Here is a 13,855-nt window from a genome sequence, read left to right as displayed (position 1 = left end):
AGGGGATACTGCTTCCTCACTACTGGTCTTGCTCCAGGTATAAGTTCGATAACAATAGGTGTTGCCTGTCTTGATTTCCCAGGTACATCAGTAGCCCATACCAACGGGTATGCCTCGCTCATAATCTGCTCAATACTCCGGCTTTCAGGTTTCGGCTCTATGTAACTGATTGTCAAGCTTAGGGCTGTAATCAGTTGTTCTTCATTTACCTGGAATTCCAGTTTGTCTTTGTTGAATTTTATTACAGCTCCTAAATTTTCCAATAAATCTCTACCTAGTAGAGGTTTTGGAGAATTTGGTAAGTACAAAAACTGATGGATCCCCATTTGCTTTCCAATTTTGTATTTAATAGGTTTTAGGAAATAAGCTTTTTCTGGTTGGCCTGTTGCTCCTACAACTTGTACAAATTCATCGCTCTTGGGTACCAATTCTTGATTTAAAACTGAAAATGTTGCCCCTGTGTCTATCAGAAAATCTAATTCTTTTTCACCTTCCCCTAGCTCCATTTTAACCAGTGGGTCTGCTAGGGAACGACTCACCGGTCCCCTTCAGTCACTGCTCTGATGTGTAACAGCAGTGTTTGCAAGCCTCTCTCCCAACTGGGGGCAGTCTCGTTTCCAATGGCCTATCTGAAAGCAATTGGAACATTGGTCTGGTCCTACCCTGATGGGTTGAGGTCCAAATCCTCCCCTCCCTCTCGTAGGGTAACCTCGACCCCTCCCCCTTACATTTGTGTCTGGGTATTTTGTATTTTGGGCTGCCACTGCTACTGCTACGATCTGAGCAACTCTTTTATCTTCTCTCTTTTTCTCTTCTTTTTCTCTGTTGTTGTATACTTCCCAGGCCTCATTCATCAATGTCTCTAGATCTCTATTTGCTGGATGTTTAAGTTTTTGTAATTTCCTTTTAATGTCGGGAGTACACTGCCCCATTACCAATCCTAGTAGCTGTTGTCTCCCTTCTTCTGATGCTGGGTCTAGGGGCGTATATTGTCTCATGGCGGTCCTGAGTCTATCCAGAAATTCTGAGGGACTTTCATCCTTTCCCTGTCTAACATCATACAAGGCTACCCAGTTAATGGCTTTAGGTATTGCTTTCCGCAGACCTAATGCTATTAGCTTCCTATATTGCACCAGTTTCCCATAAGAATCGGGGTTGTTTGGATCCCACTCCGGATTTCTACTTGGAAATACAACTTCTAACTCTTCAGGTAACATGCTGGCATGATCTCTCCCCGTTTTTAATACTAGTTCCTTTTCCGTTTCTGTTAATTCTGATAGCATTACTTCTATATCACTCCAGTCAATGTCTAGGTTCTTTGCAATTAACTCGAACCTCTTAGCTACCCCTTCTGGATTTTTCCTAAAATTCCGGGCTTCTTCTCTCCAGCTGTTCAAATCACTCGTCGTAAATGGCACCTTTACTCGTCCCTGGCCTCCTGCAATAGGCATTATCTGTCGGAGGGGAGCTATTGTATGACTTCCCCCGATCCTTTCTCTTGCCTCTTTTCGTGCTACAGATCTAGTATAGTGTAGGTGACTAGTTCCTTCCCCAGGGTCTTCTTCTTGGACCCCGGTATCTATTCTATTCTTTCTTTTTTTCTTTTCTCTTTCCCCGTTTCGGTTCCTCGTCTTCACTCCCTGTTCCTGCCCAGTCATCTTCTGCCAACCCTCTAGCATGATTCACACAGTCCAGCCGCCTCTCTCTCTGAGTTTGGAGGAGATGCTGTCGGCGTTCAGCCTGCCCGGGGCTGCGCTCCTCATTTTCCTCTATCTCTCTGGTATCCCTTTTATCGTCTATTTGAATCACTATGTTTAATCTTTGTGAGTTGTTTTCCTTTTCCCCTTGAGTTATAATGTCACTATCTTCTTTACTACATCTTGTCTTGGGGAAATCACCCTTCTTTTCATTGCCCCCTGGTCTCAATGGGCTACTTTCGCCCTCATAATCAACTCTTGGTGTGCTACTCTCCACTCTATAGATGCTATCTTCTCTTCTTGGTGTACTGCTATCTCTATTTCTGTCGTCTTTTGGTTTAGGCGGACTACTCTCTTCCCCGTGACCCTCCGGTCTTATCAGGCTACTTTTTTCCCTATCGACCTCTAATCTAGGTGGACTGCTTTCTTCTCTGTAACTTTCTGATCCCTGTGGACTACTCAGTCCCTGCGAGCTGCTTTCTCCTTGGGGGCTCTCCGATTTTGATGGGCTACTTTCTTCCCAACTGTCTTTTGATTTTTGAGAACTATATCCGGTCCTAAATCTTCCTAGCTCTAGTGAAATATCTCCTAATAGGCTAGTGTCTCTTTCACCTTCTCTCCGCTTTGGTCGTGGTATCCCGTATCCTGGAGCATATGGTTGATACTCCCATAGACTTATTCTACTTTCTTCTTCACTGTCCCTTCTTTTTAATTTAAGACACTGTTGTCCGATACTACAAGCATCACAACAGCGTTCTTTTGGTTTCAAATTTTTCTTATCCTTTTCCAAAGCTAAAACCAAGGGGTCCTGCGGTGCAACATTTACTCCGCATTCTCTTTGCCACTCAGGCTTATTCCTGAGCGTGAAAAACATATCGCAATAAATCACTTCATCCCACTTGCCCAGTCGACGGAGGAACAACATAAGTTGTAAAATAGTGTTGTAATTTATTGTCCCTTCAGGTGGCCATTTTTCATCATCATCTAGTTTATACAGAGGCCACCATTGCGTGCAGTACTTTAAGAGTGTCTTTTTGCTTATGTTTCCTCCTGGGGCTCCCCCTAGATCTCTCCAGTGTTTTAAGATGCATCCTAGAGGGGTTTTCATATTTATGTCTTTACTTTGCTGGGTTCCCATTATTATCGTAAGGTTTAAGTTATGTAGCGATTGATAAGGTTTTATGGGAGACAGAGGGGTTTACCAGGCAAACCTATAGGGTGTCTTACCAGATTTTCTTATTATTCGAGCGTCAGTGATATACCAACTGACCTGGGGATCGTGTTCCCAGACTGGTGCCCAATCAAGAAAATTCTCTATCACTAGAGGATCGTATCCTAACCTGTCACTTTCTTTTTCTAATTTTGCTATGAATTCTCTTATGTGATACTCTATTACATCAAGCAATTCTTGTCTCTGGATTCGTGCTTCTGTATCCAACCGGGCTAGGCTTCCATCAATGTGTTCTAGCTGAGTAGCTTTCGGTATGTCAGTGAACTGTACTTTGAACCGCAATACTCTCCTTATTCTATTCCACCGTCTCAAGGTATTTCTCACTTTATCCCAACACTTCATGTACGCAATTTCCAGCCGCTTCGTCCGTTTCTGGCCTGGCTCCTCACGGAGAACAGGAACCGCAGAGCAGGACTCCCACTCGCTTCGCAGCAATGCCGCGTCTCACTCACTCACACACTCACACACTTGCACGCTCAATAAAAAAGCTTTCCTACCTTCTGGTTTCTATCTGAGCAATCTACGTCACCAAACAAAGCTGCGAGAGGGCGCCGCAGACCGTGAAATATGGGTTTGCTGTTGGCTGTCCGATCTATGTCACCACAAACTCACAGGATGTTGCTGCAAACTATAAAACACACTTCTCACAGAAAATGCAACCAAGATGTTACAAATACTTGTCTATGAGTGTGGCGGCAATAAAATCTCACCCACTTAGTTTCTGCCAAATCTTGATTTGACCAACAGCGTATACAGTGGAAGGTAAGGGTACGATTGGGCGCTATTTCTTGTGTTCCTCTTGGACCCAAAATATATTTACCACAATTGTTACACAGAGCTCTAACATACAGTGAGCAATAACAGAAAGGACAGATTTTAATCCTAGGATTTATACGTGCCGGCAAAAGCTTATTCACTCTTATAGAACTGAGATTGCAATCATTTCCCATATAGAGTTAAAAGACGTTTCAAGGATTATACTGTATATGAAAACACAACATCTAATTTTTCAACGGACAAACAAACTGCTGTAAACAATAAAATCGTAAATGAGAGTCTCTCAGTACCTAAATAGCTTATTTTAGTTTCGTTTTACTCGTTAACAAAAACCAGAACAGTCTGCAAGAGAAACCGCATTCCAAGAATTCTTTGCTGGTACAAGGAGTTCCCTGGGTCCTAAAGCTCCTAGAAACACTCAAGCAGCTTCGGAAGAATTAAAAATGGTTAACTCTCTGATTCGAGCACAGTTTCCAATGCATTACCAGACAATATCTTGCACGAAACAAAAATGATCAGGGGAAATTAGAGCAAGAACATTTGCAAACAGGACACAGAAACATAAAGGGTGAACACAGCATTACAAAGAAAAGACAATTTTACACTGCAGTGTCGGGACTCTAACCCGATCAGGGACTCTAACCCTTTCTTGGCAGGACTCTAACCTGCTATCTTTGCAGGACTCTAACCCGCAACTTTCAATACCTGGGACTCTAACCCAGCTTTAGGGCTAATGCTGAGGCGTCCCTCCAGCTCCCTTTTGGGCGATAGCGTCCTATCCCCACCAATAAAGCGCTTTTACCTAAAATATAAAAGATCAAATACCTCTTAATTTGGAGCAGGAGATTCTTGTCCACCGTTGCGCAGGTCCAAGGGGTCCGGGAGACTCTGCCGACAAAAATTCAGTCGGGGGGCCCTGAGAGCGTCCCGGCCCCTTGGGTCCTGGCTCAGGAAGACCCCCCTCTCCTGCCTGGCTCGCCAAAATTGATGCCAAATTTTGCCCCAAAGAAGGCGCAGAGGAACTGCTCAGAGACAGAGTTTTCAGTCTATAAGCAGGAGGTATTTATTTTTCACGGCCGGGAAGCAGCCAGGTCGCCCTGGGCAAACTGCTTCAACTCGAGAAACACACAATCCGACTTTTATACACCTTTTACTAAGCAATTACATCATATATTATGAATATTCATTACATTGCAACATCTGCTTTTAATATTCATAACAGGTGGAGTTGAGGCGGAGTTATAGGCGTGGTCCTTAATTTTGGGGAGAACTTCGGTGGGAGTTCCGGTCTTTCTTCATCATGAACCTCATGTCCTTTTCATCATCATCCTCCTAAACTTTTGAACCTTTCCTAATTTGGGTAGCTTCCTTATGAATTTGGCAGGGAGTTTTGGTATTTGGCACTAATACCTAATTTCTTGGCTTGTCCCTCTCTTTATCTCTTTGGTTTCCTCTCCATATGCCTTTTTTGTGTGCTAGCATTTTCTGTTCATGTTTATGTTCTTCTGTGTCAGGGTGTCCTGTACCTCAGTGAATTTATTGTCTCCGCTTTCCTAATACTGAATTCTATGTGCTTTGCTAAAGCTTGCATCTATATTTTGTGCTTAACTCTTTATATTGCTTAAATTCGCTTTTCAGGTGTTACCTGGCTTCATTTCCCCCCTTTTCTCAGAACTTACGAATTCCTTCGTCAAGTTCTAATCCTAAAGGGCGCTGATATGCTTTTATCATTGCCCAAATCATTTGGGTTCTCTTGACCATGGACCTCAACTTACACCACAGGCATATGTTCATGAGGGTTAACAAGAACATGCCTATAGCTATAATCAATATGGGGTGTACCAGGTAGTGAAAGACTTGAGTTGCTGTTGGAGAGTACCCTGTGAAAATGTCCCACCAGTGATGTTGACCTACTTGTGCAACTTTCGTCAAGATATTCTTTATACCCTTTGAATTATGCTCGACTTGCCACAACATGCGTTGGGTCGTTTGATTCACTCTTTGAACTAACTTTCTTACTTCAGGATGCACAAGCATTTCTTTGAGAAACTTAGTATCCATGCCTATCTGTAGTTTGGGTACCTCATGATACAAGGTGTAATCAGCTTCGATTAACTGTTGTGTGGTTATGGGTGCGGTATAGTTAAAGTCACAACCTACAATTTTTGTGAAGTTACATATACAAAAGTTAGCATCACTATTCAAACGGGCTCAACTTCTCCTTTGATCGAGGTTTGACCCTCAATCTAATCAGAGCAATAGGCAGAGCTTGATACCATTGTAAGTTGGTTTCTTGACATATTTTAGCAATTTGTTGTTTGATAAGATGATTCATCTTTTCTACTTGCCCACTAGCTTGTGGCCTGTAGGGCGTATGTAATTGCCATTTAATCTGCAATGCTTTGCTTATTGCTCTCACAACTTTTGCACAGAAATGCGAACCTCTGTCTGAGGATATACTCCTTGGTATCCCAAACCGTGGTATAATTTCGTTTAACAAAACTTTAGTTACTTCTCTCTCTTTGTTTGTTCTACAGGGAAACGCTTCAGGCCACCCAGAAAAGGTATCAGTTAGTACCAATAAGTACCTATACCCCCCTTTTCTTGGGAGTTCAGAGAAATCAATTTGCCATATTTCACCTGGGAATTTGCCTCGATTTATTGCTCCTTGATGTACCTTGGTCCCTGTATTTGGATTATTCTTCAGGCATCGTTCGCATTGGGTTGTAACTTGTTTTACAGTAGTGAATAATTTTGGCCCTGCTATTCTAGTTTGCAAATACTGATAAAGCGGGTCTAAGCTCCAATGCGTTTTCTCATGTTCTGTTTTTACAAATTGCCACATTAATTTCTCTGGTATTATTAATTGTCCTGTTTCTAATTGACCCCATCCATTGTCTAATAATTTGCCTTTGTTCTTTTGAATCCACCTATGATCTGAGTCCTGATAATTTGGTTGGAAGTTGGTATCTAGCTCTTCTGGTATTAGAGCTGTTATAACCACTTCCTCGGTTCTTGCCGCAGCTAATTTAGCTTCTGCGTCAGCTTTCCTATTTCCTATCTCTGGAACAGTGTTACCTTTTAGGTGTCCTTTACAATGCATTATGGCCACTTGTGCTGGGAGTTGGACTGCTTCTAACAATCGTAGAATTTCTTCTGCGTGTTTGACTGTTTTCCCTTGGGCGGTTAGCAGTCCCCTTTCTTTCCAAATTGCTCCATGAGCGTGTACAACAGAGAAGGCATACTTAGAGTCTGTCCAGATGTTAATTCGTATGCCTTCTGCCAATTCCAGAGCTCGGGTAAGAGCTATTAATTCCGCCTTTTGGGCTGAGGTCCCTGCAGGTAAAGGATTTGATTCGATTACCTCTTCCGTTGTGGTTACTGCATAGCCCGCCATCCTTACTCCTTGCTTCACGAAGCTACTGCCGTCCGAGAACCAGTTGTCTACATCTTCAAATGGCTCTTCTTTGAGATCCGGGTGACTGGAGTAGACTGCTTCGATGTTTTCCAGGCAGTCATGCTCAATTGGTTCTGCTGACATTCTTCCTTCTAGAAATGAGGCTGGATTCACAACGTTAGTTACTTGAATGGTTATGTCGTCTGACTCAGCTAGGATTGCTTGGTACTTTAAGAATCTGGAAGGTGACAACCAATGGCCACCCTTCTGTTCTAGTACTGCGGACACAGTGTGGGACACTAACACAGTCATTTTCTGGCCCATCGTAAGTTTTCTGGCCTCTTCTATGTTTATGATCACTGTGACCACTGCTTTCAGACAGCTGGGCCACCCTTTGCTCACTTCATCCAGTTGTTTGGAGAAATAAGCCATGTCTCTTTTGTGTGGTCCCAATTGTTGTGCCAAGACTCCTAAAGCCATTCCTTGCCGTTCATGAGAGAACAGCTAAAATGATTTTGTTACATCGGGCAGGCCCAAGGCTGGGGCTTTTATGAGTTCTTGTTTCAGTCTCTTAAAAGCTCCCTCTGCTTCGGGAGTCCAGACTAGGACACTCTTAGACTCTTTCAACAAATCATATAGTGGTTTAGCGAGTATCCCGTATTGATAAATCCATAAACGGCACCAACCTGTCATCCCTAGAAAGGCTCGTAGATCTCTCGCTATTTCAGGTTTAGGCATTTGGCAGATGGCTTCTTTTCTTGTTGTTCCTAGGGATCGTTGTCCTCTGGAAATTTCATATCCCAGGTACACCACTTTTTCTTGCGCCAACTGCGCTTTCTGTTGAGAGACTCGATATCCACTTAAACTCAAGAAATTCAACAGAGAAATAGGCCATTTAACACACTCTTCTTCTGATTCAGTTGCTATTAATAGATCATCTACGTATTGCAGAAGAGTGCCATCCCCCTGTGGCCTTTCACTGTTTTTGTAGCCTTGAGGTAACACTGTCCAGGTTAATTGGGTCTTTCTCCCTTTACTCACAAATTCCCATTCAAAGGCAAAAATCTTTTGGCTTTCTGGGGCTAAGGGAAGGCAAAAGAATGCATCTTTTAGATCTAACACTGTGAACCAAATTAAATTGTCCTTTAGCTTGGTCAGGAGGGTATAAGGGTTTGCCACCACTGGGTGTAGAGTTTTTGTTATTGCATTTACAGCTCTCAAATCTTGGACCAATCTATAGGTTCCACCAGGTTTCTTAATTGGTAAGATTGGTGTATTATAATCTGATTCACATTCCACTAATAGTCCTAATTCCAGGAATTTCCCAATTATGGGTTCGACCCCTTTCCTGTCTTCTAATCTCAGGGGATACTGCTTCCTCACTACTGGTCTTGCTCCAGGTATAAGTTCGATAACAATAGGTGTTGCCTGTCTTGATTTCCCAGGTACATCAGTAGCCCATACCAACGGGTATGCCTCGCTCATAATCTGCTCAATACTCCGGCTTTCAGGTTTCGGCTCTATGTAACTGATTGTCAAGCTTAGGGCTGTAATCAGTTGTTCTTCATTTACCTGGAATTCCAGTTTGTCTTTGTTGAATTTTATTACAGCTCCTAAATTTTCCAATAAATCTCTACCTAGTAGAGGTTTTGGAGAATTTGGTAAGTACAAAAACTGATGGATCCCCATTTGCTTTCCAATTTTGTATTTAATAGGTTTTAGGAAATAAGCTTTTTCTGGTTGGCCTGTTGCTCCTACAACTTGTACAAATTCATCGCTCTTGGGTACCAATTCTTGATTTAAAACTGAAAATGTTGCCCCTGTGTCTATCAGAAAATCTAATTCTTTTTCACCTTCCCCTAGCTCCATTTTAACCAGTGGGTCTGCTAGGGAACGACTCACCGGTCCCCTTCAGTCACTGCTCTGATGTGCAACAGCAGTGTTTGCAAGCCTCTCTCCCAACTGGGGGCAGTCTCGTTTCCAATGGCCTATCTGAAAGCAATTGGAACATTGGTCTGGTCCTACCCTGATGGGTTGAGGTCCAAATCCTCCCCTCCCTCTCGTAGGGTAACCTCGACCCCTCCCCCTTACATTTGTGTCTGGGTATTTTGTATTTTGGGCTGCCACTGCTACTGCTACGATCTGAGCAACTCTTTTATCTTCTCTCTTTTTCTCTTCTTTTTCTCTGTTGTTGTATACTTCCCAGGCCTCATTCATCAATGTCTCTAGATCTCTATTTGCTGGATGTTTAAGTTTTTGTAATTTCCTTTTAATGTCGGGAGTACACTGCCCCATTACCAATCCTAGTAGCTGTTGTCTCCCTTCTTCTGATGCTGGGTCTAGGGGTGTATATTGTCTCATGGCGGTCCTGAGTCTATCCAGAAATTCTGAGGGACTTTCATCCTTTCCCTGTCTAACATCATACAAGGCTACCCAGTTAATGGCTTTAGGTATTGCTTTCCGCAGACCTAATGCTATTAGCTTCCTATATTGCACCAGTTTCCCATAAGAATCGGGGTTGTTTGGATCCCACTCCGGATTTCTACTTGGAAATACAACTTCTAACTCTTCAGGTAACATGCTGGCATGATCTCTCCCCGTTTTTAATACTAGTTCCTTTTCCGTTTCTGTTAATTCTGATAGCATTACTTCTATATCACTCCAGTCAATGTCTAGGTTCTTTGCAATTAACTCGAACCTCTTAGCTACCCCTTCTGGATTTTTCCTAAAATTCCGGGCTTCTTCTCTCCAGCTGTTCAAATCACTCGTCGTAAATGGCACCTTTACTCGTCCCTGGCCTCCTGCAATAGGCATTATCTGTCGGAGGGGAGCTATTGTATGACTTCCCCCGATCCTTTCTCTTGCCTCTTTTCGTGCTACAGATCTAGTATAGTGTAGGTGACTAGTTCCTTCCCCAGGGTCTTCTTCTTGGACCCCGGTATCTATTCTATTCTTTCTTTTTTTCTTTTCTCTTTCCCCGTTTCGGTTCCTCGTCTTCACTCCCTGTTCCTGCCCAGTCATCTTCTGCCAACCCTCTAGCATGATTCACACAGTCCAGCCGCCTCTCTCTCTGAGTTTGGAGGAGATGCTGTCGGCGTTCAGCCTGCCCGGGGCTGCGCTCCTCATTTTCCTCTATCTCTCTGGTATCCCTTTTATCGTCTATTTGAATCACTATGTTTAATCTTTGTGAGTTGTTTTCCTTTTCCCCTTGAGTTATAATGTCACTATCTTCTTTACTACATCTTGTCTTGGGGAAATCACCCTTCTTTTCATTGCCCCCTGGTCTCAATGGGCTACTTTCGCCCTCATAATCAGCTCTTGGTGTGCTACTCTCCACTCTATAGATGCTATCTTCTCTTCTTGGTGTACTGCTATCTCTATTTCTGTCGTCTTTTGGTTTAGGCGGACTACTCTCTTCCCCGTGACCCTCCGGTCTTATCAGGCTACTTTTTTCCCTATCGACCTCTAATCTAGGTGGACTGCTTTCTTCTCTGTAACTTTCTGATCCCTGTGGACTACTCAGTCCCTGCGAGCTGCTTTCTCCTTGGGGGCTCTCCAATTTTGATGGGCTACTTTCTTCCCAACTGTCTTTTGATTTTTGAGAACTATATCCGGTCCTAAATCTTCCTAGCTCTAGTGAAATATCTCCTAATAGGCTAGTGTCTCTTTCACCTTCTCTCCGCTTTGGTCGTGGTATCCCGTATCCTGGAGCATATGGTTGATACTCCCATAGACTTATTCTACTTTCTTCTTCACTGTCCCTTCTTTTTAATTTAAGACACTGTTGTCCGATACTACAAGCATCACAACAGCGTTCTTTTGGTTTCAAATTTTTCTTATCCTTTTCCAAAGCTAAAACCAAGGGGTCCTGCGGTGCAACATTTACTCCGCATTCTCTTTGCCACTCAGGCTTATTCCTGAGCGTGAAAAACATATCGCAATAAATCACTTCATCCCACTTGCCCAGTCGACGGAGGAACAACATAAGTTGTAAAATAGTGTTGTAATTTATTGTCCCTTCAGGTGGCCATTTTTCATCATCATCTAGTTTATACAGAGGCCACCATTGCGTGCAGTACTTTAAGAGTGTCTTTTTGCTTATGTTTCCTCCTGGGGCTCCCCCTAGATCTCTCCAGTGTTTTAAGATGCATCCTAGAGGGGTTTTCATATTTATGTCTTTACTTTGCTGGGTTCCCATTATTATCGTAAGGTTTAAGTTATGTAGCGATTGATAAGGTTTTACGGGAGACAGAGGGGTTTACCAGGCAAACCTATAGGGTGTCTTACCAGATTTTCTTATTATTCGAGCGTCAGTGATATACCAACTGACCTGGGGATCGTGTTCCCAGACTGGTGCCCAATCAAGAAAATTCTCTATCACTAGAGGATCGTATCCTAACCTGTCACTTTCTTTTTCTAATTTTGCTATGAATTCTCTTATGTGATACTCTATTACATCAAGCAATTCTTGTCTCTGGATTCGTGCTTCTGTATCCAACCGGGCTAGGCTTCCATCAATGTGTTCTAGCTGAGTAGCTTTCGGTATGTCAGTGAACTGTACTTTGAACCGCAATACTCTCCTTATTCTATTCCACCGTCTCAAGGTATTTCTCACTTTATCCCAACACTTCATGTACGCAATTTCCAGCCGCTTCGTCCGTTTCTGGCCTGGCTCCTCACGGAGAACAGGAACCGCAGAGCAGGACTCCCACTCGCTTCGCAGCAATGCCGCGTCTCACTCACTCACACACTCACACACTTGCACGCTCAATAAAAAAGCTTTCCTACCTTCTGGTTTCTATCTGAGCAATCTACGTCACCAAACAAAGCTGCGAGAGGGCGCCGCAGACCGTGAAATATGGCTTTGCTGTCGGCTGTCCGATCTATGTCACCACAAACTCACAGGATGTTGCTGCAAACTATAAAACACACTTCTCACAGAAAATGCAACCAAGATGTTACAAATACTTGTCTATGAGTGTGGCGGCAATAAAATCTCACCCACTTAGTTTCTGCCAAATCTTGATTTGACCAACAGCGTATACAGTGGAAGGTAAGGGTACGATTGGGCGCTATTTCTTGTGTTCCTCTTGGACCCAAAATATATTTACCACAATTGTTACACAAAGCTCTAACATACAGTGAGCAATAACAGAAAGGACAGATTTTAATCCTAGGATTTATACGTGCCGGCAAAAGCTTATTCACTCTTATAGAACTGAGATTGCAATCATTTCCCATATAGAGTTAAAAGACGTTTCAAGGATTATACTGTATATGAAAACACAACATCTAATTTTTCAACGGACAAACAAACCGCTGCAAACAATAAAATCGTAAATGAGAGTCTCTCAGTACCTAAATAGCTTATTTTAGTTTCGTTTTACTCGTTAACAAAAACCAGAACAGTCTGCAAGAGAAACCGCATTCCAAGAATTCTTTGCTGGTACAAGGAGTTCCCTGGGTCCTAAAGCTCCTAGAAACACTCAAGCAGCTTCGGAAGAATTAAAAATGGTTAACTCTCTGATTCGAGCACAGTTTCCAATGCATTACCAGACAATATCTTGCACGAAACAAAAATGATCAGGGGAAATTAGAGCAAGAACATTTGCAAACAGGACACAGAAACATAAAGGGTGAACACAGCATTACAAAGAAAAGACAATTTTACACTGCAGTGTCGGGACTCTAACCCGATCAGGGACTCTAACCCTTTCTTGGCAGGACTCTAACCTGCTATCTTTGCAGGACTCTAACCCGCAACTTTCAATACCTGGGACTCTAACCCAGCTTTAGGGCTAATGCTGAGGCGTCCCTCCAGCTCCCTTTTGGGCGATAGCGTCCTATCCCCACCAATAAAGCGCTTTTACCTAAAATATAAAAGATCAAATACCTCTTAATTTGGAGCAGGAGATTCTTGTCCACCGTTGCGCAGGTCCAAGGAGTCCGGGAGACTCTGCCGACAAAAATTCAGTCGGGGGGCCCTGAGAGCGTCCCGGCCCCTTGGGTCCTGGCTCAGGAAGACCCCCCTCTCCTGCCTGGCTCGCCAAAATTGATGCCAAATTTTGCCCCAAAGAAGGCGCAGAGGAACTGCTCAGAGACAGAGTTTTCAGTCTATAAGCAGGAGGTATTTATTTTTCACGGCCGGGAAGCAGCCAGGTCGCCCTGGGCAAACTGCTTCAACTCGAGAAACACACAATCCGACTTTTATACACCTTTTACTAAGCAATTACATCATATATTATGAATATTCATTACATTGCAACATCTGCTTTTAATATTCATAACAGGTGGAGTTGAGGCGGAGTTATAGGCGTGGTCCTTAATTTTGGGGAGAACTTCGGTGGGAGTTCCGGTCTTTCTTCATCATGAACCTCATGTCCTTTTCATCATCATCCTCCTAAACTTTTGAACCTTTCCTAATTTGGGTAGCTTCCTTATGAATTTGGCAGGGAGTTTTGGTATTTGGCACTAATACCTAATTTCTTGGCTTGTCCCTCTCTTTATCTCTTTGGTTTCCTCTCCATATGCCTTTTTTGTGTGCTAGCATTTTCTGTTCATGTTTATGTTCTTCTGTGTCAGGGTGTCCTGTACCTCAGTGAATTTATTGTCTCCGCTTTCCTAATACTGAATTCTATGTGCTTTGCTAAAGCTTGCATCTACATTTTGTGCTTAACTCTTTATATTGCTTAAATTCGCTTTTCAGGTGTTACCTGGCTTCAGGGGGACCCACCTTGGAGCAGGGAAGGGACT

General features: G+C 43.1%; 1 protein-coding gene across 2 annotated transcripts in view; it reads right to left on the bottom strand.

Annotated features, from left to right (window-relative positions):
- The window catches only part of LOC127461278 (uncharacterized), a 129,636-nt gene extending 116,621 nt beyond the window's left edge, over positions 1–13,015 (bottom strand). Inside the window, exons 1-2 of one of the 2 annotated variants that reach the window (XM_051768949.1) lie at positions 12,996–13,015; positions 5,898–7,961 (exon numbers count right to left, since the gene is read on the bottom strand). In XM_051768949.1, the coding sequence (XP_051624909.1) occupies positions 5,903–7,582 (1,680 nt within the window). In that variant the 5' untranslated portion in view covers positions 7,583–7,961; positions 12,996–13,015 and the 3' untranslated portion in view covers positions 5,898–5,902. Of the gene's footprint in view, positions 1–5,897; positions 7,962–12,995 lie in introns of those variants that run through there. The other variant, XM_051768948.1, reaches the window with a different exon arrangement.
- Positions 13,016–13,855: the final 840 nt, after the last annotated feature.

The sequence above is a fragment of the Manacus candei genome, unplaced genomic scaffold, assembly GCF_025592945.1.
Source record: "Manacus candei isolate 608988 ecotype Guabito, Panama unplaced genomic scaffold, ASM2559294v1 h1tg000099l, whole genome shotgun sequence".
NCBI lineage: Eukaryota > Metazoa > Chordata > Aves > Passeriformes > Pipridae > Manacus > Manacus candei.
This window is presented reverse-complemented; position numbering and strand designations above follow the sequence as displayed.